A 27,238-nucleotide genomic window follows, 5' to 3' on the forward strand; every position below is an offset into this window, starting at 1 on the left:
ATTTAATTTGTTCAGTAAACCTAGGAACTTTAAAAATTTACCCAGACAAATCTTGAATCATTATGTTTACACCTGGAAGTAATACAATGTTATTGTCAATTATACCTCAATTTAAAAATTTCATTTTAGGGGCGACCAGGTGGCTCAGTCATTAAGCGTCTGCCTTCGGCTCAGGTCATGGTCCCAGTGTCCTGGGATTGAGCTCCACGTCGGGCTCCTTGCTCAGTGCAAAGCCTGCTTCTCCCTCTTCCACTTTCCCAACTTACGTTCCCTCTCTTGCTGTGTTAAATAAATAAAATCTTTAAAATAATAATATATTTTTATTTTATTATGTTTTAAAGATTTCATTTATTTATTTGTTTGGGAGAGGGAAGCTTGAGCAGGAGAAGAGGCAGAGGGAGAAGCGGTTTCTCTGCGGAGCAGGGAGCCCAATGTGGGGCTTGATCCCAGGACCCTGGGATCATGACCTGAACCGAAGGCACATGCCTCCCCAACTGAGCCACCAGGTACCCCTCAATTTAAAAATTTAAAAAAGTTTAGGGGCGCCTGGGTGGCTCAGCGGGTTGGACCTCTGCCTTCAGCTCAGGTCATGATCTCAGGGTCCTGGGATCGAGTCCCACGTCGGGCTCTCTGCTCGGCAGGGAGCCTGCTTCCCCCTCTTTCTCTGCCTGCCTCTCTGCTTACTTGTGATCTCTGTCTGTCAAGTAAATAAATAAAATATTTTTTAAAAAATTTTTAAATTATTTTTTTAAGAAGTTTAAGTTTGCCCTGTATTCTGAGCTGGCCCCCCTCCCGGGTGTCCAGATCCCCAGAGCAAGCACGCCTCGGCCTTTGAGGAGCCCCGAGTTCTGTGAATGAAGGTTTCCAGTCACTCAAAGAGCCAGTCCTGGCACCCTAAGCTGCCCGCATGCGAGGAGGGTGGATGGCTAAGGGGCGGGCTTGTGCTTTGCCCTGAGACCCTGTGTCCCCCCTGCAGGGAGGCGAAGGTGCACTGCGGTGACAAGAACCTGGCGGCACTGATCCCGGGTGCTGTGGCCGTGGCCTCGCTCAGGTGTAACGCCAGCGGCAGCAAGATCAGCATCCTCCTCAGCAAGGTGGGTGGCATCAGCAGCGGCCGTCCCAGGACCGCCGTGTTACTGGGTGCCCTCATGGACCGGGCACTGTGGGTACCAGCCAGTGGTTGAACAGGAGAGCTCGGCCCCTCCCCATGGCTGAACAGACACCCATCTAAGAATGAGTCAACCTGCTGCGTGGTGCTAGGCAAGCCACCAATCGGGAGGCTTCCCGAGGACCGTGACCCTACCGCACAGAGGCACCGAGAGTACAAGGGGAAGGCAGAGCCTGGCCTGGACAAGGGTCTACAGTCCATGGCAGGGGCAAGGCCGAGGCTGGCACGGTTGGTGGGCCGCCACGCAGGAGCCAGCCTTGGCACAGGGCTGAGGCAGGAGAGTGAGGAAGCAGCTTTCTCGGATTGCTTCTCAGTGTGGGGGTGTGCGCACATTTCCTGGGGGCCTGCCGCAGCCGTCCTAAGGGTCGGGATCGGCTGGTTCCAGCCCTCGCAGCAGTGTGGAGGTGGAGGGGAACCTGGTGAGGCCCCTTTGCGGGGCTGATGGCGCGTCCTGTCTCTGTCGAGTTACAGGCATCAGAGGGCAGCAAGTGGGCCTGTAAAGACAAGCTTGAGTCTCAGAAGGGCAGTCTGGCTGGAAATGGGGGATCTCAGGAGGAAAAGAGCAGCCCTGCCAGCCGGAGCACCAAGACCGGACACGTGGAGGATGGTCACTGCATCCTGGGTGGACAGTCACTGATGCGGGCAGCTGGATGGCTGTGCCCGAGCACACGTGCACCAGAGCAGAAGTGGGGCGTGCAGGGGGGAAGGGAAGAAGCACCCCAGGATAGGGTGCCATCTCTGTGGTGCTGGGCAGGAGTGGGGACGGCACAGGGATGCCTGGCCGCGCAGGCCCACTTCTCCAGAGCACAGTGACACTGAGCATTAAGAATGCCTCTCCTTGTGTTGGAATTCTTGCCTGTGGTAAAAGAAAAAATGACAAAAAGAAGTTCAGGTAGCACAAGGGAGCTGCAGGGAAAATCAGCTGCCACCCGCCCCTGCCGGCACTCCATGGGGTTGGGGAGTGCTGGGAGCAGAGGGTCTGGATTCCCACAGGCAGGGTCTGGGGCCGGAGGCCGCGCACCTTCATCATTACCCACACATCTCCGGTCTGTTGCTCATCTTTGCTTGCGCTGACTGTGTTCCTGGTCACTAGAAGCACATTCTTAGATCCTCAGACCTGTTGATAATTTTGCGATTTTTCTGTTGCTGTCAACCTTACAGTATCCTCTTCTGTCTCAAATTTTGACAAATTCATTTTTTTTTACCTTCCTTAAGTACTCAGGCCCACTTAGCATTCTGCCATCTTCTAGAATAAAGCCTTGCTCAGTCTATCTGAACTCTTGGTGTTTGTTGCCCGAGCAACCAAGCTGGTTCCCTCTTTCCTGTTTTTGTCACCTGCATGAGAACTGTTTTTTGGGACCCAGACTCCCCCATGTCCCTGTGGTCAGTCCACCTCTGCGAAGATGAAGTCACTCCAGTCAACACTGACCACAGCTGGATAGCGGGAGTCGGGCCTTCACGACGCGTTAGGATTTGTTTTCAGTGCTTGGAAATTACAAAGTAGTGATCGAGCAGGGGTCTCAGTGGGATGAAGTAAGTCGATGTCCACGTTAGGAATGCCAGAGTGGCCGGTGGGTCGTGGACACGACGCTTCTTCTCAAATCTGTGGTGTGTCAGCCCAGTGGTACTGTGAGCTCCGTTTTTCTCTTCCCCCAGGCAGACAACAGCCCCGACTCCAAAATCTGCTTCTATGATGTGGAAATGGACACGGTGACCATCCTCGACCTCAAGACGGGGCAGATTGATCAGAGGGAGACATTGTCCCTCAACGGCCAAGAGACCAAGAAGTAAGACTGTGGTCTGGGAGGGTTTTATGGGAAATGCTGACACTGCTGTTGAGTTACTGGTCAGCTCCTGGGAAGGTTGCTGAGCTGTGCTCCAGAGCTCAGGGACCCTGGTAGTTACCAGGGCCCCAAACGGGTGGGACAGCCAATATGCCCGGGCCATGGGGATGGACTCGAGCCTCTGAGGTCCTGGAATTATCCAGAAGAACCGGGCTTCTGGAAGGCGGTGGTGGCCAGGGCCGAGTCTCAGGGAGGGCGTGGCGGTCACTCAGCTGCCAGCGCCTGAGAAGGGAGGGATTCTACGTGGGTGGACGTCGTATTTCTAGAGAAATAGCGGGCACTCTTCAGGATTTCATGGTCATCATTCCTTCTGCCGCAGGGAATGTCCACCCTGCTCTGTGGAGGGCGCCCGTTTGGTTCTGCAGGAAGGGACGCCTGAAGGCCGCGGGCGCCGCTCTGGGCACGGGGTGGACGCTAGACCAGTGCTGCACCGAGCGCGTGGCCGCACAGTCCACGGCTGGCCTTGCTGGCTCCGTTCCTTTTGCTCTCCGCCTCCTGGCCCAGCTCAAATCCTTTTCCAGAACCTTCTTTCTCCTGGTGGCTTAAACTGACTGCTGCTGGTGGTCCCACCTGGACACCCCACCCCACTTCTCCCCAGCCTTGCTCTGTTCTCGGGCTCCAGATAGCCACAGGAACCAGTTGCCATCACCGGAGCGCCATTCCCCAGAAGCTGTTCTTGTCCGCCCTGCTCACTCTTCGTGGTCACCTGGTCTGAAACCTCCCAGCTGACCTTTCCCTCAGTCTCCCGTCTGTGACTCATCCCGTGTTCCTTGTTTGAGCTGTGTCTTAGACTTGCCCTCCACCCTCCACCTCTGAGCTACATCCGGCCCATCCTGTCACTTCTCCAGAGGCGGTGGGACAGTGCTCAGCCTCCCCTCAGACGCCTGTCTTCTTCTGAGATCCGACCCTTCCTTTGCCTCCGGACACAGCTCGTCTGTGGGCAGCACTGCGGTGCCTGGGCCCCGGAACGTCCCGTCGCCCCAGCAGCCCGCACGGCAGGAGCCCTCCGTGGCGGCGGCTGCAGAGCCAAAGCAGAGCTCCCTGGCGAGACTCCGCGGGGCCTCTCGACCAGCTCACTTCAGTCTGGGTGTCCTCAGGCAGGCTGTGCGCAGTGTGCTGGGCAGAGGGGCTCCGGAGCCAGCCGCCTAGGCGGTGCCCGATGGCCTGCTGACGCCGACCCGGGTCCCTGGCACGCGCTTCCAGAGGCCGCGAACACGGGTGCTCCTCTCGGCTCTCAGGACTCGTGCCGGGCCTTCTCTTACAGGAGCCACGCCTTCATGGATGAGAAGTTGATGGATCTCATCCCTGTGAACCATTTCTGGGACCAGAGCGAGCCCAGGCTGTTTGTGTGCGAGGCCGTGCGGGAGGCGCCGGGAGACCAGCAGCAGCCCAGGGACAAGAAGCCACCCACTGAAGACAGTCCCAGCCCCACGGTACAGTGGCCGCACCGCCTTTGTATCTAGTTACAGGGGGCTCAGGGGGCTCATGATCCTCCCGATGTGCTTTATGGGGAAGTTCGGGGGAAGTTGGTGCCTGGAGCAGAGTGCCACCTTGAGGCCGCCTGGCCTGCATCTCCCTCTGGGTTGGCGCGGCCCTCTCTGTCTGGTCTCACTCACACTCTCCTGTTTCAGTTTTCCTGTTACGTTGAGTGTGGCGTATTTCTGTCTGGGGCCCAGCCCACGACCGAAAGGGTTATGGAGCTAAGCCATGGTGGGGGCCTGTCCTGGGGCTAAGTCAGCCGACTGTCGCTCTTCCCACCAACGGGGCCGATTCCCGCAGCATTGGCCTCCTTGCCTGCTCCCTGGCCTCCACCCTGACCAGACTCCCTGGCTCTGCGGGACATGCCTCCCCCAGGAGGGCCCAGGACTCCAACACTGTCCAGACTCGTGCTGTTGGAACGTCTGTGCTCCCTGGGAAAGCCCAGCAGCCAGCCGGGCCTCCTGCGATGGTCTTGTTCCGGAGGGGTCCATAGTAGGTTCCCAGTACGTCAGCAAGGGCAGCTGGCCCGCTTGCATTGGCCAACTTGTCTCCCTACCACAGGGTGGGGGGAGCGGGGGCCCCAAGATTGTCAGCAGTCAGTGTCCATGCCCCAAGACTTTTGGAAGCAGATCCGATCCTTGGCTCTGAAACGCCGAGTGATAAAACACGCAGAGCAGGTGTCTCTGGTGTCTTGCTCCGGAAGTGAGAGGCAGGCACACGCGGGGGCTTCTCCGGGAAGAGGGTGTCGACCCCAGGCAAGCGAGGAGGGCACGTGCTGATCTCCTGTGAAAGGCACTTCCCGGCACTCTGGTCGGAGACTCTGTAGGGCTCCTGTGAAGATGATGAGAAAGTGCGGGAACCGGCACAGCGACCTGGCACAACAACCTCCCACTGCTCTGGTCGGGCATGTTCCACTCATGCGGACGGTGCTGCTGCCCCAGGTCACACACGGCGGGACCCAGCCGAGCCCCCAGCCTCTCAGCTCCATGTCCGTTCTACCTTCAAAGCAGAGGAGAGAATCATTCTAATGTTGGTGCTTTTAAAGATCGGTTTATTTATTTTCAGAGAGACCATGTGAGCAGGGGAAGGGCAGGGGAAGAGAATCTCGAGCAGATTCCTCCTCTGAGTGCGGAGCCCCAGGCAGGGCTCTGTGTCATCACCCCGAGATCATGACCTGAGCTGAAATCAAGAGGTGGAGGCTCGGCCGACGGAGCCCCCGGGTGCCACCACTATTATGGATTTTTAAATGAGAGTCAAGGAACTGAACAGAAAAACCTGGAAACAGAGTTCTTTTTTTTTTTTTTTTTTAAAGATTTTATTTATTTGGCAGAGAGAGATCACAAGTAGGCAGAGAGGCAGGCAGAGAGAGAGAGGAGGAAGCAGGCTCCCTGCTGAGCAGAGAGCCCGATGCGGGACTTGATCCCAGGACCCTGAGATCATGACCTGAGCCGAAGGCAGCGGCTTAACCCACTGAGCCACCCAGGCGCCCCTGGAAACAGAGTTCTTTAGCTTCATTCACCAACTGTGATGGGAAGAATTAGCTTTTGCTGCAACAAAATCCATGCGTGTGAAGGGCCTAGCTGCTCTCAGACTGCACGAGGCTCATCCTTCCAGAAGCGGGGAGTGGGTTATCTGTATACGACTGTGTTCACCGGTTCCTCCTTTTTTCTCTGTTGTGTGTAAACATCCTAACCCTGAAAATAGGAATTAGATGCCGAACTGCAAACAACAGTTTCCCTCTCTCGCAGGCGGACGTGATGATTCTGTCCTTCTTCGTGACGGAGGAGCACGGCTTCTTGCTCCAGGACAGCTTCCCCCGGCCTCCCGCCTACCAGAATCTTCTGGGGATTGAAGTGCCTCATTATTACTTCACGAGAAAGGTGGGAGCCCGATGAGCACAGGGCCGCGTTCTCGGGTCCTCCTCCCCTGTTGGGGAGGAGTTTACGGAGAGCCGCCAGGGTGCCCCGGCTCCCCTCCCGTTAAGTGAGGCGAGCCATCTGCTCTCATTCGTTCCCTAGAAGTCCAGCAGTTAGGCGGTTTCTGGGTCAGGAAACTTACAGGACTTGGCTTTGCCGTCAGGACAGGGTAGGGCCAAGGTGGAGGGTCCAGGATCCCCAGGCTCAGGGCTAACGATGATGTAGACCCGCACAGTCCCGGCCCCAGGTGGTGGCCCTCTCAGGAGCCGCATGGCACATACTTGTGTTCAGTGGTGACAGATGGGGTTGTTAGCAGCCACACGTGCACACTCCCAGCTCAGCTGTTTTGGATAAGTTCTTGGCCTTCTCTGGGCTTGGCCTCCTCGTCACCCTGGCCCCTAGAACCGTGAATGTCCCACGGCAAGGCTGCTGGGTGCCGCAGCTCTGTCCACACGGCCTGCCTGCCTTCCCTCAGTGTAAACCATCCGTGCCGCCACGACGTTGCCACACCTCCTTCTTACTTAGTGCTCCTTGGTCGTTTCCATTTCTCCTCAAGTTGAGAGCTCAAAAAGTTGTGAAGGCACTTAAGGTCCTTTCTATGACATTTCCCCATTACTTTCCCATCACAGACTGTGGTTTACTCCATACGTTGACATGCCTCCTCTCTCCCACCTCCTTTCCACCTCCGTCCACGCAGCTCCTGGTCCCAGAGAGCAGGTGTGTGTGGCACAGCTCTGAGTGCCACTCCTCACCTACCATCTGTCCCCCGAACCTTGCCATGTTCCCAGGGTCTGTTTTACTTTACTCTAAGCTGCACTTGTCCACTCGCTGGTCCTGTCTGCTTGCGTGCCTCGGTCACCAGGCTTGTTGGGGACTGCGGTGTCACGGCAGCCCCTGGGTGGGAGCAGCACACCCGTGTTGCACCACAGAGCCCTCACGTGGCTCCGACTGTGGCACAAGCAGCCCGTCACCCAGTGTTTGTGATTCAGGGAGTTTGTTCATCCGGGTTGGTGATATAGGAAGTGTTCCCAATTTTTGTTTTGTTTTAAGGATTTTATTTATTTGACAGAGATCACAGGTAGGCAGAGAGGCGGGCAGAGAGAAGGGGAAGCAGGCTCCCTGCTGAGCAGAGAGCCCAACTCGGGGCTCGATCCCAGGACCCTGAGATCATGACCTGAGCCGAAGGCAGAGGCTTAACCCACTGAGCCACCCAGGTGCCCCGGAAGTCTTCCCAATTTGACCTCTGACGTGGCTGTAACAGATGGCTCTGAAGCATTGTGTTTCTTTAATGCCGCCCTTCTTCAGGTTACTGGCCTCTATTCAAGGCCCTCAGCACGGGTCCGGGGGCTCCCCACCTGCACGCTCGAGGTGTGGATGTGAGTCTGATCCCCACAGGGTCCCCAGCTCTGTGTCCTCCTCTCAGAACAGAGATGAGGCTCCAAACTGTGGGCAGCGGTGAGTGCACGTGGCAGGTGACCCACAGGCTGTCCTGTTTGTGTGAGAATTCCCAAGCGCGACCGCAGCGTGCCTGTTCGGTCAGAACTCCACATCAGACGGAAGTCAGGCCTCTGCCCTGTGCTTTGTGCGTACATCTTCTGGAAGTTCCCACTCAGTGCAAGCTCTGCAGCACTCAGCCTCCTCCTGACACGACCCGAACTGTGCTCCTCCGCGAGCCCTAGATTCGAGCCACCCAGACGGTGGGCTGCCCCGGGTCCTTTGCTTATGCTCTGCTTTATGCCTGGAAGAGTCTTGCCATCCACACCTGGGTCTGACAGATCCTCCCCATGTTTGAAGGCCCAGGTCAAGTGCCTCCCTGACATGCTGACATGGGGGACCACAGGTGAATGGCAGAGGGAAAAGTGAGATGGGGGCTGCTGGGAACTGAGAGAGAGGCAGGGGTCACACAGCAGCACCGGGGATGAGATCAGGATTCCTGGGCCAAATTCCGCGGTGGTGAGTTGTTCCCCCAGAGCACCCTGCAAGTCTCAGCTGCCACTCAGATACCATCTGGGTGCTGGACAATTCAACTCAATTCTTTTTTTTTTCCCCTTTTTCTTTTTTTTTTTTTTCCGAAGTACAGTTGATGTCTGAAGTTGTATTAGCTTCAGGTATACAACATAGTGACTTAACACTTCTGTCTACAGCTTTTTTTTTTTTTTTTTTTTAAAGATTTTTATTTTTTGGCAGAGAGAAATCACAAGTAGGCAGAGAGAGAGGGGGGAGAAAGCAGGTTCCCTGCGGAGCAGAGAGCCCGACGCGGGGCTCGATCCCAGAACCCTGGGATCATGACCTGAGCCGAAGGCAGAGGCTTTAACCCACTGAGCCACCCAGGCGCCCCTCTGTCTACAGCTTTGTGCTCAACATGACCGACTCAGTCCTGACACCATCCACCCAGAGACAGCGGCAGGTCCCACGGATTAGGGGCTCAGCCCCACCCAACCGCCCCCACCCCAGATGCCAGGCCCCGGTCCTGTGCTTCTGACCACAGGCCACAGAGCAGAGGCTTCCTTGTCCTCTGGCACACTAGGAATCCAAGTTATTGTTTTAGAAGATTCTACATGAAATCATATTGCCGTCACTTAATTTTAAGACTGTGCCCAGGTGGGTCATGGAACTTCTTCCTAGGGCAGAACAGACCTGGGAGGCAGGCACCTGCATAGTCTTTTCATAACTATTGAGAAGGTGGCATTAGTAAGAGTCTCTGATGACCTTGAGCACCCTCAGACTCGCACTGCGTTTAGCAGGTCTGTGGCTAGGCGTCCACACCTGCCACATCCACGCCTGCAGGCAGACCCAATACTGACGCAGCTCTTAAGGCAGAGACTTAGCGTAGGCATTTGCTTTCCGCGAGCTGATGACCAGCGGTGGCCTTTGTCATTCAGCCAGGAGAAGCAGACAGAGAAGAGCAGGGGGACTCAGGTTGCCCGTGCGTGGGCAGGAGACCCCTACGAGACTTCGTCGGGCTGGAGGACTGTGATAAGGCCACGCGGGACGCCATGCTTCACTTCAGTCTGTTCGTCACCGTCGGAGACATGGATGAAGCCTTCAAGTCTATCAAACTCATCAAAAGGTGAGGACTCTGCTCCCGGAGGTGTCAGGGGGATGTGCGTGGCTCTGGGGTCTGTCTTTAGGGCGCTATCCCTTTCCCACTGAGGTTCTGAGGATCAGTAACTCTTCTGTGACTGTGTCATGGCATATCTCATGGTTTGTCACCCGCGGAAACACCGCCACTCTTGGGGATGCCAGGACCCCCCCGGTGCGCTGCCACAGAGCAGGGGTATTATGGGAGCACAACAGGGCGCACAGAGCAGGTGAGCCTGGCTCGCCTCTACGGGGCTCCTGGGCTCTTGGGATGCTGTTAGCTTGCTTTTTTTTTTTTTTTAATATTTTATTTATTTATTTGACAAGGAGAGATGCAGCGAGAGAGAGAGGGAACACAAGCAGGGGAAGTGGGAGAGGGAGGAACAGGCTTCCCGCTGAGCAGGGAACCCGATGCGGGGCTCAATCCCAGGACCCTGGGGTCAGGACCTGAGCCGAAGGCAGATGAACGACTGAGCCACCCAGATGCTCCTACTAGCTTGCTTTACCAGAAAGTGTTCACTGTTCTTCCTAGTCGAAAGTTCTGCAGTTGCTAAATATTTGTAATGCCTGTTCCTCTGGGAATAAGTGCTACCAGACAGGAAGGTTTGAATAACAAACACTCGAAACAGTATAGTGAAAACGCAATTAATGTTGCTGTAAAAGAAATTTTTTTAAAAGAAAGTTTTTAAAGATTGTTTTTTAAAAGATTTTTATTTGAGAGAAAGAGAATGAGTAGGGGGTGGGGCAGAGGGAGAAGCTGGAGCCTGATGCAGGACGCAATCCCAGGACCCCGAGATCATGACCTGACTAAAGGCAGATGCTTAACCGAGCCACCCAGGCGCCCCTGTTTATTTATTTTAGAGGGAGAGAGAAAAAGCACGCGTGTGCATGGGAGAGGGAGAGGGAAAGCAGACGCCCCACTGAGTGCAGAGCCATATGCGGGTCCAATCCCAGGACCCTGGAGCTCACTGCCTGAGCCGAAACGAAATCAGCTCAACTGACTGTGCCACCCAGACACCCCTTTTCTAAAAGAAATTCTTGCTCAAGGGCTGTCTGTGAGTAGCCTCCTGTCTATACCTGAGAGAATCCAGCAGTTCTCAAGAGCATTTGGCAGGTTTTAATCTCCAAAGGATAGGAAAATTATTGCAGGATGAAACTAAAATGGAAAAAAAAGATGAAAAATTCAAGTCACCTGAAACAGGCCCCGCCCCCTCCTGGCCTGCCTCAGAATGCCCCGCAGCGAAGGTTTCTGTAATGTTGAAGCAAAATAGCAAAATAGCAAAATAGCACTCGAGCCCTAGTCCTTTGTCTAATTTCTAACACAGTGAGGCCAGACTTTGTGATGGAAGAGCCTTTTGCACGCTGGCTGTGGATGTGGACAAAGAGGGTTCTTAGTTTGGGGGGTGAACCGGAGTCTGGATGGCATGGACCAGCCTTCCTCTGGTCACCTGTCATTTAATATAAACACAGTCACAGACCGTGATCGACCACAAGGTCAACTTGAATACTTCCACATACCCTTACATGGTTGTATGTGTAATATAGTGAAGCTGTAGATCTTAAATATTTTATTATTTTTTTGGAAGACTATTATTTTTAGCATGTGATTTGGGGTCGAGGGGAGTCCTTTGTAGACAGGAGCTCAGAGGTTCGAGGAAGGTCAGACTTGAGTGTTGCCATGAGTGTGCTGGTATCAGACATGACCTGGTTATTTCTACAGTGTGTGATGAGTTAATTATAAATTGTCAGGCGATAGATGCTTTTTTGGTCATTCTCAATTGCTCTTTTTGGTTTTTTAAAGATTTTATTTATTTGAGAGCAAGAGCAAGGGGAGAGAGAGCAAGAGGAGGGGGGGAAGGGGGGAAGCCAGCTTCCCGCCAAACAAGGAACCTGATGCGGGACTCCATCCTGGGACCCTGAGATCATGACCTTAGCCAAAGGCAGACGCTTAACTGACTGAGCCCCGCAGGTGCCCCTGCTTTATGTTTTCTAAAGCACCAACCCCAATCCGCTGTTCGTTCTTCCTGGAGACGAACCACACACTGATCTCCACACTCTCTGGAAGGTCAAAAGCAGCAAGGCCTAACGTTTCTTAGCGGGAGGCAGCCCCAAGTTGGGGAGGCAGCCAGCTGACCTGGGGCGGACCCGGCTCTGCGTGCTACCCACGGCCCCATGTCCGTGTCGTAGGAATCACTGCCACCAGGTGGCGCGGGGTCAAGCAGTGCAGTGTCCAGGGAGAGCCCGGGGAAGGTGCGGGTGGCAGATGGCCCTTGCAGGTGTGGTCAGCCAGTCTGGGGCTCTCGGGGGTGGCGCCAGGCCTGAACCCCTTCCATGTAGCCCTTTGATGTTTTCTGTTCCGCCTGGTGTTAGCGCGGATTCACCTCGCCCAGATGTAGGACTGGGGTTGTTTGGAATCGGTGTGATATTGTCAAGGCCATCGGTAGCCCACCCGGCATCTGGCTGAAGCTAGGATGAAGATTTTTGTAGGGAAAAACCTAAAGCAATCTCTGTGAATTGTCTTTTAAACAAATAGACCTTTTTTCCCTCTTACTCTGCCAATTGTTGGTCTGCCGTCTCACAGCCACAATGCTCGATCTGTGACTCGGAGACTCGGTTGAACGGAGGTGTGGGTAAGGGCCCACAGCTGTGTTCCCGCCAGGTTCTGAAAACGTTTCAAGCCTTCTCTTGCCGCCAACCCACAAAAATGACAGAAAAATCGACCAACTTCTTTTCACCCACGTGGCAGCACAGCGGATAAAACACAAGTTTTACACAGTGGTGGGAAGTTTGCATTTTATTTTAACTTAAAAAAATAATCAGGAGCAAAACAGGCATGTGGAACACAGTCCTGTCAGAAAGCCCATAACCGTCTGGTTGTAAATTGAGGCACTCGAGGAAGACCACAGACCCTTCCAGAAAATCTTCCCGGGTATCCTGCTTTACCACAGTAACTACGACCGAGGACCCGCTCCTCAGCAGACACAGAATAAATTAATCCTAGGCCAAGGTGCCGAGTGAGCTGGCCGCCACCGTCTGTGCACGTTGGCCGCGGTCTCCTCCTGGGAGCGTGCGCAGAAGTGAAGCCGAGTCGTGGGTGCGTCAGAAGGAGGGGGCGCAGGCGGTATATTACCGCACAATATACGTATATATGACGTAGTAAACGTAGCCGGGTATCGCACATGTATATATAGCAAACCCCGCGCATCACCCGCACAGACAGCCCTTGGGCTCCCACACCGTCTAGTCACAGCAACAGAGTCCCGGGCTCAGCACGGCGACTCCACGTACTCGTTGTCCAGCCCGCGACGGAACCGCGCTGTCAGGGAGCGGCTGATGACAATCACCCGGGGCCCGATGCAGTCCTCTCTCCTGTGAAGAATGTTCCAGATGAGCATGGCAGCTGCCAGGGTGGCCAGAAGGCAGGCGCCGATGTTCAGATAGCAAGACCAGGACAGGTTGGTGTATGGGCCGATTCTGTAGAATGTCACCAGCCCAATGACCAGGACGAAACCTGCAACCAAGAGAGAAGTGTTGAGACAGCCTTACTCAGAGCCAGAAGAAGACTGGAAATGGGCTGTGGAGCCCCACAAGAGCGCAGCGCCCTGCTCTCCCCCACCTCCCCCTTCCTCCCCGCTGCGTCCGCCTCGGGGTGAGAGCCCGAGTCATGAGTGGCCCTTCAGTGTCGAGCTGCTCTGTCGGCCTCTGTGCACTTCTGTGACCTTTGGAGCGCTGCAGAGGGACAATGCGTGTCTACTTAATGCTTGGGGGGGCTCCCCGAGAAAGCAGCCTGGTCCCCACGCACGCGTCCTTTGGTCTCCAGGGCTGGGCCACGTCCCAGCCACCCTGCCTGTGGAGGTAACGCTGCTGCCGCCTGGCCCTCGCCCCCCAACAGAGCCAGCCTCTCCTCTGCCGAGCCCCTCGCCAGCTCGCAGAAGCGCTTCATTCATTCAAGTGAAGGGAGACGCAGAAGCTGTCTAAGTCGTCTCCAGGAACAGCTCACGTCGGTGACTAACTTAGTCCTGTGTTAGCGGTTTTCTTGTTCTCTGTGTTCGCTTCTAGAGGAGCTAGAGGTTTTCTTCAAACTCCGGAACTCGGGATGCCCCATGCCCGTGTGATCCGCGGTGGGGTCGGGGACTGCGGACAGGCCTGCAGACACGGCCCATTCTGCTGTTGCCTCCCCTCGCCTCTACACCCTGCACCTGGTCCTGCAGGTGCCCATGCACCCCCACACCCCTCCTCCTGCTCACTTCCCCCACCAGCCTTCTCTCCTGACTGTGGACAGAGCCCCATGCGGACCTGACGCTGTCGGTGTCACTTCCTCTCACAGCTTGTCAGTTCTCGCAGTAGGAGAACCAGCGTTCCCTGCCTGGGACCTGTCGGCCGGGATAATCGGGCACTGATGTCTGCTAGAGCTCAGGGCTGAGTCTGGGCTGGGAGCCCCAACAGGGACAGAGGAGAGGCCGTGCTGTGCTGCTGCCTGGGAGGGGCCGGATGAGGCAGATGAGGCAGGAAGGCAGAACAGTGCTGAGTGGGGGCTGCGTCTTGCTGGGGTGAGGGGCCCAGGCGGTGGCAGGGGCCCAGGCAGCTCCCAAGCTCGTCTTTTCCAGCAGTACCCTACCTTCCATGGTGGTGAGCTGGGGGGAGCTGTTTCCTGGAACCCAAAGTGCCTGACAAGGACAGTCTCTCACAGTGGTCCGGATGGAACCCTCTAGCCCCTCCTGGACTAGTCTCTGTCCCCTGCCCTGGGCTCTGGCCAGGCCAGCCTCCCACTGCAGTCCCTCCCCCTGCCCGGTGCTGTGACATCCGTCTGTCTGTTCATGCTGGTCCCTCTGTTCCCCACAGCCTCCCCTGCTTTCCTCAGGAAACCAGATCATGCACGACCCCTATGGCCCCAGAGCTGAGCCGCGGTAGTGCCAGCTCCTGGTTCTGGAAACTTGTAAATTAGTGCAGGGCGAGGGGCAGGGGCAGGCCTGAGCTCTCCCGAGCACAGGCAGTTCGGCCTTATTGCTGCTGTACCTTCCAGAAAGTACGGAGGAAACATTTGTCCCCCTCAGTCACATGCCAGAGGACCGTGGCGGTGACTGATCTCTGTGCTGGTTCTCTGCAGCACTTTGTGGAGCTCTTTATATGCAGAATGCTTCTAGATACTTCCTTTCTGTTAAAAATAATGCATTCTCTTTGCTGTGCACACTGATAGAAAGAAACTTCTGGCATCTCTCTCTCACAGTGAGGAAGGAGTGTGTCCCTTACTCACAGTTCTGTGGCACCAAGGTTTGCCTTCCTGCAGAAAGGACTGGGAGTGCATTTTGTGCCATGAAAATGACAGTGCTTCTTGTGTCCCCTCATGTTTCTGCGTCTTTGGACATTTTTTGCCAGGCAAGGGAGCTTGTTTGGCATGTTTCAACAGGACTCAGCAGGACGGGGTGGGCGGGGATGACAGGAGAGGCAGCTAGTGTGTGGCCAGTGCCTGAGGTCACAGCGAGGCGGTGCTGGCTGGGGGACAGGTGTTCGCGGTGAGGCTGGTGGGAGCCTTCAGGCAGGGAGTCAGGCCGAGCAGAGAGGGTGGTGCCAGCAGGGTGGCGGTGGAGGCCAGCGTGGCGGGAGGGAACTCCCCGCGACGGCTGCCGTGGTCCAAGTCTGTGTTCGCCCTTTGCCAAGCACCGTGCGGGGTTGCTCTGGTTGCAGAAACATTTGAAACGCCCAACGGGCGGCCTGAGCTCCGGTGTTGCAGCACCACTGGCTGCGTGGGAGGTGTGGGGGCAGAGTACAGAGGCAAGCCCACGGAGACCCTGTGTGCGGAACTGAATGCACTGTGGGCTCCGGGGAAACTTTACGGTGACCAAGCCCATCAGGGGGACAAGGGCTTGTTCGCCATGATTTCGTCACTTGGGGTTGGAGCCGCCGCAGGATGCTGGTTCCCACGCCGTCCTGTAGTTTGCACATGCGTGTGCTCCGCAGCATGGCCCGCGCTCCACAGGAGGGCCTGTCGTGTGCGCTCGGCGGAGGCATGCTTCCCTTGTCCTAGGGGAGATGGCTTTCTTCTTCCAGGGATGCAGATGAAGTTTATCCCCACAGCGTGGGGCTCCAGGTAACTGAGTCACCCCGGTCCTATGTGGTGAGCACAGGGTAGTGGGGACAGGCCCGCATAGACCCTGCCAGACAGTGGTGTTGGCTGGGCCGTTGACACCAAGAGGCCCCCGTGTATGGACACTCGACTCCAGGCAGTGAAAGTAGTAACTCATGGGACCAGCGACAAAGTGATGCACAGAGCAGCCGCCGGCCTCCGGAACCCCACACCGCGCCGCCGCGCCGTCCCGTCCCTGAGTGGCAAGGGTCTCTCGGGCCCATGCGGGGGCTGGATCACAGGGCAAGATGTGGGACTCTGTCCTATCTATACTGGTCAGCACCACAGGGTTTCTTAACTTCCTTGTTGCTTGTTTTCTTGAGGTCGGTGTCGTGTATGCGTCTGTCTTTGAACACAGGGTGGATTAGTACTTTGTCACTGTCTTCGTCTGTTTATCCCATTCTCCATCATATTTGGCTCTGTTGCCTGCAATGCACACAAACCCAGAGCGTGGAGCTACTTCTGTGTGGAGAGTCAGATTTGTATATTAAAGATGAAAGAAAGGGCACTCCGGGGCGGGTCGGTGGGCTAGAGAACGTGAACTCACAGAGGCACGAACAAGCTGAGCCTCACTCCCCACGCCCTGCGAGGTGATGGATCAGTATCAACGCGGAGCCGGACGGACAGAGTTGGAGGGAGTCTGTCTGTCCAGAGCACTGTGAAGTCCCAGCAGGAGCAGCCCCAGTGGGTCTGCAGCCCTGCGGACAGTACGTCTCGAGTCTCCAGCCTCACAGGCTGCCCCTCACTTGGCTCTTCTCTCCAGGCAGAGTGGGAACGGAAGTCTAGTTCTGTATCCTCACGTGATAAAAGACTTGAAGAATCCACATGTATGTGACTTACTCTGCGTAAAGACCCATGTTGGCTTTTACTTGGTTTCAGTTCAACTTAGAACACATATAGTAAGGAAAAGGGCTTGGTTCCCCAGCGTTAAGAAAAACGAATGTAGAAGGAGGCTTTCCTGACCAGGAGGATACGAGGAAGCTGCTAGAACAGTGGCCCAGGCTCAGAACTTCCAGAAGAGCCTGAGCTGCAGTGGATGTGATGTTGGTCTGGCGCAGGGATGGGTGGACCCCACCCGGGCCACTGCGGGTGGCACGAACTGCACAGACACACGGCACGCAGAGATCTGCCGTGTGTGCCACATGTCAGCAGTGAAAAGCCGCAGGGACATGGACAGGCACGTGGCCTCGCCGGCCACCTCCAGCCTCCGCCTTGATGCTGGGTAACTGCCATCACGTAGACATTCTTCTGAAATCCTGCTTGCTGTTTGCTTCATGAAATCTTCTGCTGGGGGAGAGGCGAGGGCTCTGGGAGTAGACCCAGTTTAGGCTGGCCTTAAGCCTTGGGCCCCCCATCTCTGGCAGGCCCTGCTGTGCAGACCCCCTCAGAATTGTCCCAGAGACTTTTCGCCCAAGACTTCCCAGTGATGTTCGTGTTTGTCCAGAAAGAAACGCAAGTGGAGAGTTTGAGCAAACAGCTCGAATTCTACATGTGGGGTTAGTCCCATCCTCATGGATTTCTGTTTCCAAAGCAAACAGCCCCTTCCTGTGAGCAGGCCACGCGGGCGCTGTGAATCATGGCTCAGCCCGCAGCGTGTCCCTTCCCTCTCGCTTCCTTCCTGCCCGCTTCCGAGGGTTCAGTGCCTGTCACAGGGCCTTCCTGCTGGAGTGACGGTCAAGCACGTGCAGATGGTAGAAGGAGAGACCATGGGGCTGAACCCTGAACCTTCCCACAGCAGACCTGCCTTGCATGACACCTGCGACGGCTTCCAGAGAGACCATCCACAGAGTGGACTCGCACGTGGCCCGCCTCCGGGCATGGCCGTGGTTGGGGTGTCCCAGCATCTGTGAGCAGTGACATGATGGGATCCACTTGTTCCTCCCCAGAGGCAGGGATTCTGGGCAAGGAAAAGCTAAACGTACAGCGGATCTGGTCCTGTTTTCATGGAACTGAGCTCCTACATGGCGCCTGACGTTCTGCCACTCCGGGCAGCCTGGAGGACATGGATGTGAGGTGAAAACGTGGGGCGCGGCCTGGGTGCGGACCGGCGCCGGGGAAGCAGGTGCCAGAGACAGAAATGCACGTTGTCCAGATGGAGCCGGGCACTGCCTTACTGTGAAAAACAGGAAGTTGTATATTCCTCTGAGAAGGTCCCGGAGCCTGTGGCAACAGCAGAACCCCACTGGCTCAGGAGATGCCAAGACAGCTGCCACTTCCCAGTCCACTGGCCCATGAGGCCCGATAGCACAAGCGTTCTCAGGGGCAAAGACTGCTTAGGGCATCCGTAGAGTTTGCCAGCGTAAGAAGAAATGTTAAGATTTCCAGAAGCCAGAGACGCGGAGCCCTGGGGCTTCCGCAGTGATTCTGCTCCCTCGGTCATCCCACGAGGTGGGAAGGCTTTGTGTCAGGAGGAGGGCCGGGCCAGGTGCGGGCTAGTGGGTGGGCAAGTCCACCAGCCGTAGGACGTGCGTGCGGGGCGGCACCCTGAGGTGCAAGTGACTGTGACCGAGGGCTAAGGGCCCAAGCTGCACCTGTGCGTTCGCTCACTTGGGAGGGGGACGTGAGCTCAGGCCCGCCGGGCAGCGTCCCCACAGGAGGTGAGGACTCACTGGAGACGGTTCCCAAGGAGAGCCCGGTGCCATCTCGGAGGCAGTCAGAGCACAGCACAGAGCGGAGGCCTCTGCAAGTCTGCGTTTGAACTAAACGTTTGTACTTGAATTAAACCTGTTAGCGGTGGCGATCAGGCTTGCAGAAGAACCAGAAGTCTGAGCACGCTGCAGTGTCGCTCACATGACTGAAGGGAGCCCAGACCAGAGTTCTGCAGACGCGGAGCTGGGCCAGCGGAGGAGCCCGGAAGAGCTGTCAGATTGTCCCATCTAAAAATCTTCACCTGGGTACTCACTTCGGCAGCACATATACTAAAAATCTTCGCCTGGGACCCAGCTTGGCCAATCAGTCGTGTACAGCCGGCAGCCAGGGCCCAGGACTTTGAGCACCAAAGAGCCACAGGATGGCCACCTTAGGAAATTTGGGCCCCACCGGCCAGGGCAGTCCTCAGGTCTGCTGGTGGGGCTCCGGCACGGACTCCAGGTGCGGCAGGGCGTGCCCCGCTCTGACCGCAGGGCAGTGTGGCGTCCCCAGCAGGCCCACAGCGGGAAGTCAGGACGGTCCCAGCGGCAGGTTGGCGTCAGCTGCACAGCTGCCCAGGAGCGTAGGGGCAAGGTGGGCCATCTGGGGCCTCAGAACTTGACATGGCACCTAGACGCTCCAGGGACAGTGAAGGAGCCTCACCCCACGGGTCCCGCCGGGCGTGCTGCCTGCCGATTCCGCTCTCGGTGGCCTGCGGTGCTCCAGGTGTCACTCTGTGTGTAATGTAGCATCCGCGGTAATCACGCCAGGATGGCTGTGTGCCTTTGTTCATGCAGCAGGGAGAGTAGACTCGCACAAGCAGCCATCGGCCAGAGCAGGAGAAGAAAGGCCAGAGGACGGGTCTGCAGAACCAGCCTCCAGGAGCCCGGACGGGTGCAAGGCTGCAGGAGGGGGCTGTGTGCACGCGCGCATGGGGATTAGCCCGTCGGTCAGCGCCAGGCAGGTCCTCATCACAGATCCTCCGGGCTCCTCTGCCCACCCCTACGGTCCTGACATCGTCACAGGGAAAATCGGGGTTGCACTGGGATGATCAGTTCGTGGAGGTGGAATAGGGACAGAATATGGTTTTTTCAACTTTGAGGTAAATTAAAATTATACTTGGAAGATTGTGCAATGAAGTTGGAAACTAGTGCGTGTGACTGCGTGGACAAGGGCGGAATACAGCAGGTGGAATGGCTGGCAGTGACTGGTCTGAGAACAACAGCTTCAGGGCCTCGTGTGTCCCTATGACAGGGTCCCTCGGAGGAGCAGGTGTGAGGAGCAGGGCCGGGTGCCCGGACAGGAAGGGCGGCGGGCGGGCGGGCGGGCGGGGAGTCCAGCTTGTCCGGCCTCCCCATGAATTCGTCAGCACCTTCTCGCCCTGCTGCCCACCCTCCGGCCCCCGCGCTGGGGACTGAAGGTTCGCTTGCATAACAGGTACCAGCAGGCATTTCCCCTCCTGGGACAGGATATCCCGGCGCCCTTCAGTCTCTCCCTGACTGTTTAAAGCAGACCGGAGCACAGGAAAAAACCTAACTCTAAAATTAGCAGCATGGTGGAAGAAAGACACGCGGCTGCATTCTGTACTGTTTGTCAATGAAACAAGTCTAAACACGGCCAAGTGCATTTCCTTTTTGGGCAAAACAGACCTGTGGGAGTGATGGTGGGACGCCTCGGGGAGAAGCCTGCAGAGCCTGTGCTCCTGGCTTTTTCCGGCAGCCTTTGCAGGTCTGATGGTCTGTGAGTGGAGCCAGCACCAATGTGGGGACCAACAGGAGAGAGCACCCCTGTCCCACGGCCAGGACAGGCCCCAGGGTGCCTGGGGATGCTGCCAGACAGCTCACATTTCCTTCACTGGGCTCCCCAGTCTCCACTTGTTCAACACATGTGTGATTTGGAAGCAACACTGTCTTGTTCTGGAATGAGGGCTCGCCGCAAGTAAGGTGTCCATTTGAAGCCAAAGCCATGCTCTCTCTCCCAATAACTCTAAGTAAGAAATGCCATGGCCCGTTTGTTCTCCTGCAAGGAGTTACTTTCAGGATCAAGAGCTGTTCTGTTCATTTCTTCAGTGCCTGGATATCTGTTCCTAATCTTCCACTTCCTTCTGGAAGGGATGGAGTTTCAGATAAGCCCATGCGATAGAAGTGGGCAGCCTCAGTGAGGCCGAGGACCCCATTTCTGCCTTATGGCCCTAAGGTCAGCAGAGGGCAGAGGAGTGATTTTTCTGAACGGTCACTGTCCTCTGGGACGTCCGTGTTTTTACCCAGCTCCATGGACAAGGGAAGGAGGCCGGGGGTGTCAGAGATCCCATCTCACCCATCTCTTTGCTTCTCAAGACCAGCCTGGTGGGGACAGACAGAGGTACCAGCCCCAGTTCCCATGGATCACAGGTGACAGGGCTAAGGCACATGGCCAACTGCCTCAGCCCCAGAGCTACTCTTCCCTGGAAACCGCCTGGTCAGCCCTTGCCATTCCTGGGCCCTGCAGATGACCCGGCTGTGGGGAAGTGACTGGTCCAGGACCACCCGCCTTCTATTAAAAGGCACAGGAAGGCCTGTTTCCAATTCCTGATTCCCACCCAGGTCACTTTCCAGCATGTGAATTCCTGCCAGTCTGTCAGCCTCATTCTCCAGAAAGATAAGGGCCGGGGGCCATTATTCCCAGAGTGATTCACTTCGGACTTCCTGCCATGTCTTTACTGGGGCTCCTGGAACTGTACCTTCGGTGCTGGGGCGTGCCGCCGCTCTCCACCGGCGGGAGAGGCAGCTGGGTCGGCTCATCACGTCCCCACTCCCCGGCGCACGTCATACTTCCGCAGGCCCTCCGCTCAGATGTTCCCCAGTGGGCAGCAGAAAACGTGAACATCCCCAGGTGTCCACACTCATTAAACCTGACCTGGGGAGAAGGAGGCGAGGCGGGGTGGGGGGAAGCCAGCAAAGAAGTCCCTCTGCTCCGTGGGGTCACGTGGAGAGCTTCTGTGGCTTCCATGGCCACTTATGCACAACTTCCCGAAACAGCCCTGTCCTGTTTACCCCGCTGCTGCCACCATTCTCAGCCTTTCAGGACCTTGGGTGTGCCCGTGTCCTTTCTCTGTTCACCCTGCAGCAGTCTCACTCCTGTTGGGGGCAGGGGCTGTTGGGTGTGAGAGCCACGATAGGGCGTGTGCTCAGGTGTGAAAGTGTCCTTGGCACTTTGTGCTGCTCAGGAGGGAGAGCCCGCCACTGGCCCGGCCGGGTCCCCGGAAGCTGCGCAGGTCACGGAGTGTGTAGATGGGCCTGGCCAGAGCCTCGTGCTCTGCTGACCTCCCCGATCACGTGGCTTTAGTGGGGGAAGCGGCAGAGGAGGCAGCCTGCGGCTGCCGCGTCATCACAGGAGGGGCTTCAGCCCAGGCCACCAGCCACGCTGGCTGCAGACGGGCACAGAAAGGAGCAGATGTCGCACACTTCAGAGAGCCAGACCGGGAGCCTCGAGTGCCCGCCCCCAGAGCCCCTTCTCACAGCAGGAGAGTGCGGGAGCCTGGGGGCAGCCGGAAACACACAACGGTGCTCGTGCAACCTCAGCGCCCTCCCCTGTGTTTCTGTCTCGCTTCTGCCCACAGCGAGAGGTGGGAGGGGGACCCACGGGGTTCGCGGGGATGTGAGAGGACCGCAGCGGGCCCGCCAGCCCCACACGGCTGAGAGTGCGGCCGCCCTGCCTGCCCGGGGCCCGGGGTACTCACTCGCCAGCTGGAACGCGGCAGCCATGGCCTCCTCCCAGCACTGTGACTCAGACGACATCAGGGGCAGGCCTGTCAGCCCCAAGGCGAAGGTGAGCTGTCCCGCGGCGAGCGCAGCTGTGGCCACCAGGTTGCAGGCGCGCATCATGTCGAACTGCACTGTGAGAAGGACAGGAAACAAAACAGGTGGTTGGCTCGGACTGGCTCCCACCTCTGTCTGCTCCCAGGGCCTCACCGACCTGCCATCCCTGGCCCCTCGCGCTCTAGCTCCCATGCGCTGTCACAAGAGGTCCACGGAGGGACACAGCTTCCGCGCGTAGGCAGGATCACGCCCCCTGGGAAGTCAGGCCCCTCCCCCACGATGCCCCTGCCCTAAGAGCAGAGAGGACCGTGGCTGTCCCGGCCCTGCCCCACCAGGCCCCAGCCTGCCACTGTGTCTGTGACTGTGGCCCACAGGTGGGCAGGTGGCCTTTGTATTTAGCGCCTGAGAGCCCGGAGCGAGCTGAGACGTTAGGCCTCTGCCCGCCCCAGGTCCGGCTGCCCCTCCCCATCACGTGTCGAGCGGCTTCCTCCTCCCCGTTGTCTGTTGGAGGCTGAGGGCTCCTGTCCCCTGCAGATTCCAGGCCTTTCCTTGAGGCCAGCACAGACACGGGCAGGGCCATAGCAGCAGAGACCTGGCCGCTGGGAAGTCAGGGTGGCCCTGAGGGCAGAGGGGCTGCTGGAGGATGACAGCCCCCACCCATCGAGCTTCCTCATCTTGCTAAATCGCTGAATCAGCAGCTGCTTCTGCCCTGGCTGGCGGTATAGATGAGCCACGTGGACGGTGAGCGCGGCCAGTTCTACCCTCTGACTTTTCTCCCCAATGCCACTCTCTTGCCGGGGCTGGGGGCACATGCTCTGCTCATGAGGGCAACTGCACAGTGTCCCTACCATTGCTAGAAACCCTCACACTCCTCTGAGTCAGTAAGCACCTGGGGTGCCAACGGCGGGGCCTGGCGAGTGCGGGCTGCTGGCGCCGGGGCGGCAGTGGGGCCTGGTGGAGAGGCACCAGCACCCACATTTCCTCGCCTCCCCAGGCCAGAGGTCGCTGCTCAGGCTGAGAGCCAGGCTTCAGGCCAATTTGCCTGAACCTTCCTGGCTGCCCACAGAGTCTCCACGGCGGAACCCACGGCACAGCCAGCCTGACCAGTGGCCACATATGTGTGCCAGACGCCAGACTGGTCCTGCCATCAGGACAGATCGGGCTCCAGGCCGGCCCTTCCTGTGTGCTGAAGACTGGCCGACCTGCCTCCCCACGGAGGCCCTGCTTTTCACGTGCTCTTCTGGGGTCTTCACGCCCTGTGTTCGTCGCAGTTAGTTTTACCAGCACGTGACCACGCAGAGGTTCTACCCTCAGAGGTGCTCGGATCTGGGAGGTGGTGTGACCTCAGAGATGACGGGCGGTAAACACAGTGGGCACTCGGGTTCAGAGCCAGCCCAGGGGACTGTGGGCTTCCCCAGCACAGCCTCGCGCGCCGGGCAAGGAGTCTGTGGTGCACACTTGCACGGAGGGGAGCGGCCGGCCCTCCTGCGCTCTCCACCCAGCTCTTTGTCCTTCCTGGGGCGCCAAGCGCACAGCTCAAACAGCACACCCTAGCCACCCACGGCCCCCCGTGGCATCCTTACCCCATCAACCTCTGGCCTTGTGGATGTGGAAATGTGGGAGGGGGAGGGATACAGTAGTGACGGCCCGCAGACCCGCCACCTGCCTGAAAAGTTTGCCTTGCAGGCGACACTCTGTCCGCCAGCCACCTGGAGGGGACCTTCAAGTGGGGAGGGGCGCACAGGGCGCTGGTGTTTGACGGGCTGTCATCACCATGTGCGTAGCCTGGGCAGTGGCACCCCGCAAGGACGTGGCAGGACTGTCTGTGGCCGGTCCGAGCGTGACGCACACCATCGCACCCCGGCCTCAGCACCCTCTGTCTGCCTCTGTGGTGAGACTCCTCACCCGCTGGGGTCAGAGAGCGGTGACCCCTCTGGGCAGGGTGCCCCAGGTTTAACCGCATGCCTACTCACCCCTTCCTCGCTTTAGAAAAGGAGGTTAGGGTCCTGACAATGTCTGGAATCTGGAACGACAAGAAACACCCGGAGAACAAGTCTGACCAGGACTCATCCCTGCCAAGTCCCCACCGCTTCTTCCAGTGAGGAAAGCCCCCCGAGCAGGGATAACCATCACGACCGCCGCACACAGCCCAGCGAGGTGGAGGGAAGGAAGAGCCCCCGGTTCTGGAGGACAGGGCCCCACGTGCCATGTCACTCAAGAACCCTGCACATGGTTCCCTGACCGAGTCCAGGACGTCAGGTGGGGCCACCTCACCACATGTGCCCCATGAACACGGGTGTCTTGGACTCCGGGCTCTGCAGGGTGTTGCCAGGACCCTGGGAGCAGAGCAGACGAGCATGACGCCCATCCCTGAGCTGCCACCATGGCTCCCCCACCTGCCGCAATGTGTAGAGTCTCTAGGATGGCCTGACTCTCGCACCTGAGACGGGGAGCTGGGGACAGATCAAGTCAGGCCTGCAGCCACCAATACCAGACTCTCCCAGATCGGGATGACTGCGGAGCCTGCGGGCGCTCGGTGCTGAGCGTGGCGCCAGCAGCCCCTTCCTCCCCCATCCCTGCACCCAGCGCGGTGGCGGTGCACAGGGGCCGGGGTGTTCCCTGGGGCCCTGAGCCTGGGAACTCGGAAACCAGGTGCTGGGAGGCTGCTCGCAGATGAGCCTCCAGCCGCCCTGCAGCCCGAGCACACGGACCCGGTGAGGAGTGCATCAGGGACTCAGCGTCCCTCACAAGAACCTTCCGTGGTGTCTCCCTGGCTTGGGGCACACACTGGTGCTCAGAGGTTAAGGCTCAGCTGCCACAGATGCGTTACCAGCAGCGAGGCTGTTGTAGAAGTTGCACAAAGAGCTTATCAAGTCAGGGAGGGACAACAGGCAGCTGGCCAGGTGGGCAGGGGGTCTGGAGGCAGAGCACATCCCCACCCCGTGTACCCTCCTGGCCTCGGCAAGGCCGCAGAAGTTATGGATGCCCAGGGAGGGCACCTGCTCGACCCTTCAGCCCAGACTGGGAGTGCTCTGTGGGCCGGGCGGCGCAGAGCCCACACTAGAGCCGCAGGGTCACTGTCTCGCATGACTCCTCAGGACAGCCCCAGGACCCAGCGAGTCCCCTGGGACCCGAGGTCAGCTGCACTGAATTCCGAGAGTCTGTGGAAAAGTTTGAAAGTCCTGTGCGTCAGGGAGGTGGGAGGGGCTGACAGAACCCCAGGCTGTGTGGCAAGGGGCTCTGAGTGGGCAGACTGGGGTTGTCCTCCCCGCCAAGGGACCTCGGCTGAGCACGTGTCTCTTGCAGCCTCCATCTCTTTGTGGACTTGGATGCCACCCCTGCTGCACTTCCTCAAGTACCAGGGCTCCAAGCACGTGGCAGGTGGGGACATTTGTACCCCAAGCACAGAGCTCCTCACCTGTGCTCCTTGAGGACTTGTCGGATGCAGAGCAGTTAGCAAAGGCCCAGCCAAGGCCTCGTGCTCTCAAGAGAGCGAGCTCTGCCTCCTGCCCGTCTGTGAGTGAGACCCTCGTCAACAGCTTCGAAGAGTCAACTCGGGAGACCTCTGCCTGTCAGCGGCTGTGACCTCATAGATGACACATTAGGTGACCAATGTCTCATTGTGAGCCTTCCCACCCACACACTTGGACCTGACCCCACGGTCAAAGTCCACTCCCCACCTTCCAGAGCAGTAAACAGACCCCACTGCCAGCGACCAGCCAGGGTCAGGACAAGACAGCAAGGGACTCTCCTCTCAAGAGCCATGGCCGGGAACCCCTTCTCTGTCCCTGTGGCTGGTCTCCCAGAAGTCCTGCCTCAATGACCCCGACAGCTGTGGAATGAAGTCAGAACTCAGCCACGTGTTTTTAAGCTCCTTGTTTATTTTACTCCCTAACAAGGTGTATTTTCCACCAAGAAAAGTGGGTCCCTTTTGATCTGGTTAATGTGTCTGCCCTTTCCCCGTGCGTGGAGGCAGAGAAAATCCCCACCTCCTCGCAGGAAGAATTCTGTTCTCGAGGAGCCAGGGCAGGTGTGGGCCCCACCAGGAGGGTGGGTTCAGAGCTCGGGGCTCCCCCGGGTTGCCCATCACCAAACGCACGCCCCATGCCCACCTTGAGCCATCAGAGCTCACAGGTCCTGATTGCCCTATAAAGGAGGCACAAAGATAAGCAGACTTACGTTTGACGGTGCCTCGAGCCTCCTGGAAGCCTGCCGCCTCAGAGCCCCAGCCCACAGCTTCACAGTCCCGTGAGTCTGTCTGCCCCGGACGCAGCCCGGCACTCGGTCCTCCCCGGGCCCTGTCCACCAGCCAGCAGGACTTCCACAGCCCCACGCTCCGCTTGCGTCCGTCCTCCAGCGTCTGGTACACCCAGTTGGGGGTGAAGGCCGCCACGTTGTTGAGGACAAGGGAGACCAGAGCCACCAGCACTGCCGTGGCCACCAGTTTCTGGACAGTCATCGCTGACTGCTGGTGCTGTCCGCCGGTTGTGAAGAAAGTCCCAGCCCCGCTCAGCTGCTGTGGCCAGGGAGAGCTGAGACCAGCTAGGGGCTGCTAGAGGACATCAGCGCTCATTCTTCGAAGCATGGGGAAGGCCCGTGTGACAGGTGCAGTGAGCTCACCTCGGGCCCTCCTTACCCTCCCTCCTGCACCTGGAGCAGGGCCACGCCTGAGCTGCAGCCGGCCTCTCGGCCCATCCTTGGGGGGAAGCCGGGGCACCCGCGAGAGTCCAGAGTCGTGCGTGCGCCGTCTTCCTGGGAGGCAAGGCCTCTTCTTCCCACAAGAAACGGGAGAGGTGGGCGGCAACGTGGGGGTCTGTCCCGCCTCACTCCTGAGAACCAGCTCCACACAGCGGAGCCAGCAGCCAGGCTCGGAGCAGGGCTGGGGCTAGCTGTGCCGGGAGCCGTTCCGCCTCTCGCCGTGTGCGACCCTGCCCCGTGCCTCCGCCGTGAAACAGCTAGTCCTGGAAGGCAGCACGCCTGCGGCGGGGAAGTGCGTGTGCGTGTGTGTCTGTGTGTGTGCGCGCGTGCGGCCCCCCACCGCCCCCCCACCGCCACTCCGCAGAGAGGAAATGGTTGTTTTTGAGGCTGTTTTTTGTGAGCTGGTTGGAGGGCGTAGCCAACTGCAACAAATAGCAGCCAGGCCACGGCAGCCAGACACTAACAGGATGTGTTTCCTGATAGGAAAGCAGGGCGGCCTTCTC

At 58.0% G+C, this 27,238-nt stretch overlaps 2 protein-coding genes across 4 annotated transcripts in view; one reads left to right on the top strand and one right to left on the bottom strand.

Annotated features, from left to right (window-relative positions):
• The window catches only part of IFT140 (intraflagellar transport 140), a 71,595-nt gene that overhangs the window by 28,059 nt on the left and 16,298 nt on the right, over positions 1-27,238 (top strand). For all 3 annotated transcript variants that reach the window (XM_044233621.1, XM_044233620.1, XM_044233622.1), the window contains 5 exons: positions 977-1,094; positions 2,825-2,955; positions 4,277-4,445; positions 6,240-6,371; positions 9,290-9,477. In XM_044233621.1, coding sequence (XP_044089556.1) covers positions 977-1,094; positions 2,825-2,955; positions 4,277-4,445; positions 6,240-6,371; positions 9,290-9,477 — 738 coding nt within the window. The remainder of the gene's footprint in view (positions 1-976; positions 1,095-2,824; positions 2,956-4,276; positions 4,446-6,239; positions 6,372-9,289; positions 9,478-27,238) is intronic.
• Positions 12,268-27,032, bottom strand: TMEM204 (transmembrane protein 204). The gene is made up of 3 exons (XM_044233627.1): positions 26,217-27,032; positions 21,959-22,114; positions 12,268-12,999 (listed from the first exon to the last, which is right to left on the bottom strand). The coding sequence occupies exons 1-3, from the start codon at positions 26,494-26,496 to the stop codon at positions 12,755-12,757; spliced, it is 681 nt and encodes a 226-aa protein (XP_044089562.1). The 5' UTR covers positions 26,497-27,032; the 3' UTR covers positions 12,268-12,754.

Source organism: Neovison vison, chromosome 14, assembly GCF_020171115.1.
Source record: "Neovison vison isolate M4711 chromosome 14, ASM_NN_V1, whole genome shotgun sequence".
NCBI classification, from domain to species: Eukaryota; Metazoa; Chordata; class Mammalia; order Carnivora; family Mustelidae; genus Neogale; species Neogale vison.

Excerpts from the sequence above, each read along its gene's own strand:
- TMEM204 (XM_044233627.1), bottom strand. The coding sequence starts at position 26,496 with ATGACTGTCCAGAAACTGGTGGCCACGGCAGTGCTGGTGGCTCTGGTC. Across the intron at positions 22,115-26,216 it reads GGCTCGAGGCACCGTCAAAC|TGCAGTTCGACATGATGCGC; the intron begins GTAAGTCTGCTT and ends TCCTTCTCACAG. Across the intron at positions 13,000-21,958 it reads TGCCGCGTTCCAGCTGGCGA|GTTTCGTCCTGGTCATTGGG; the intron begins GTGAGTACCCCG and ends TCTTGGTTGCAG.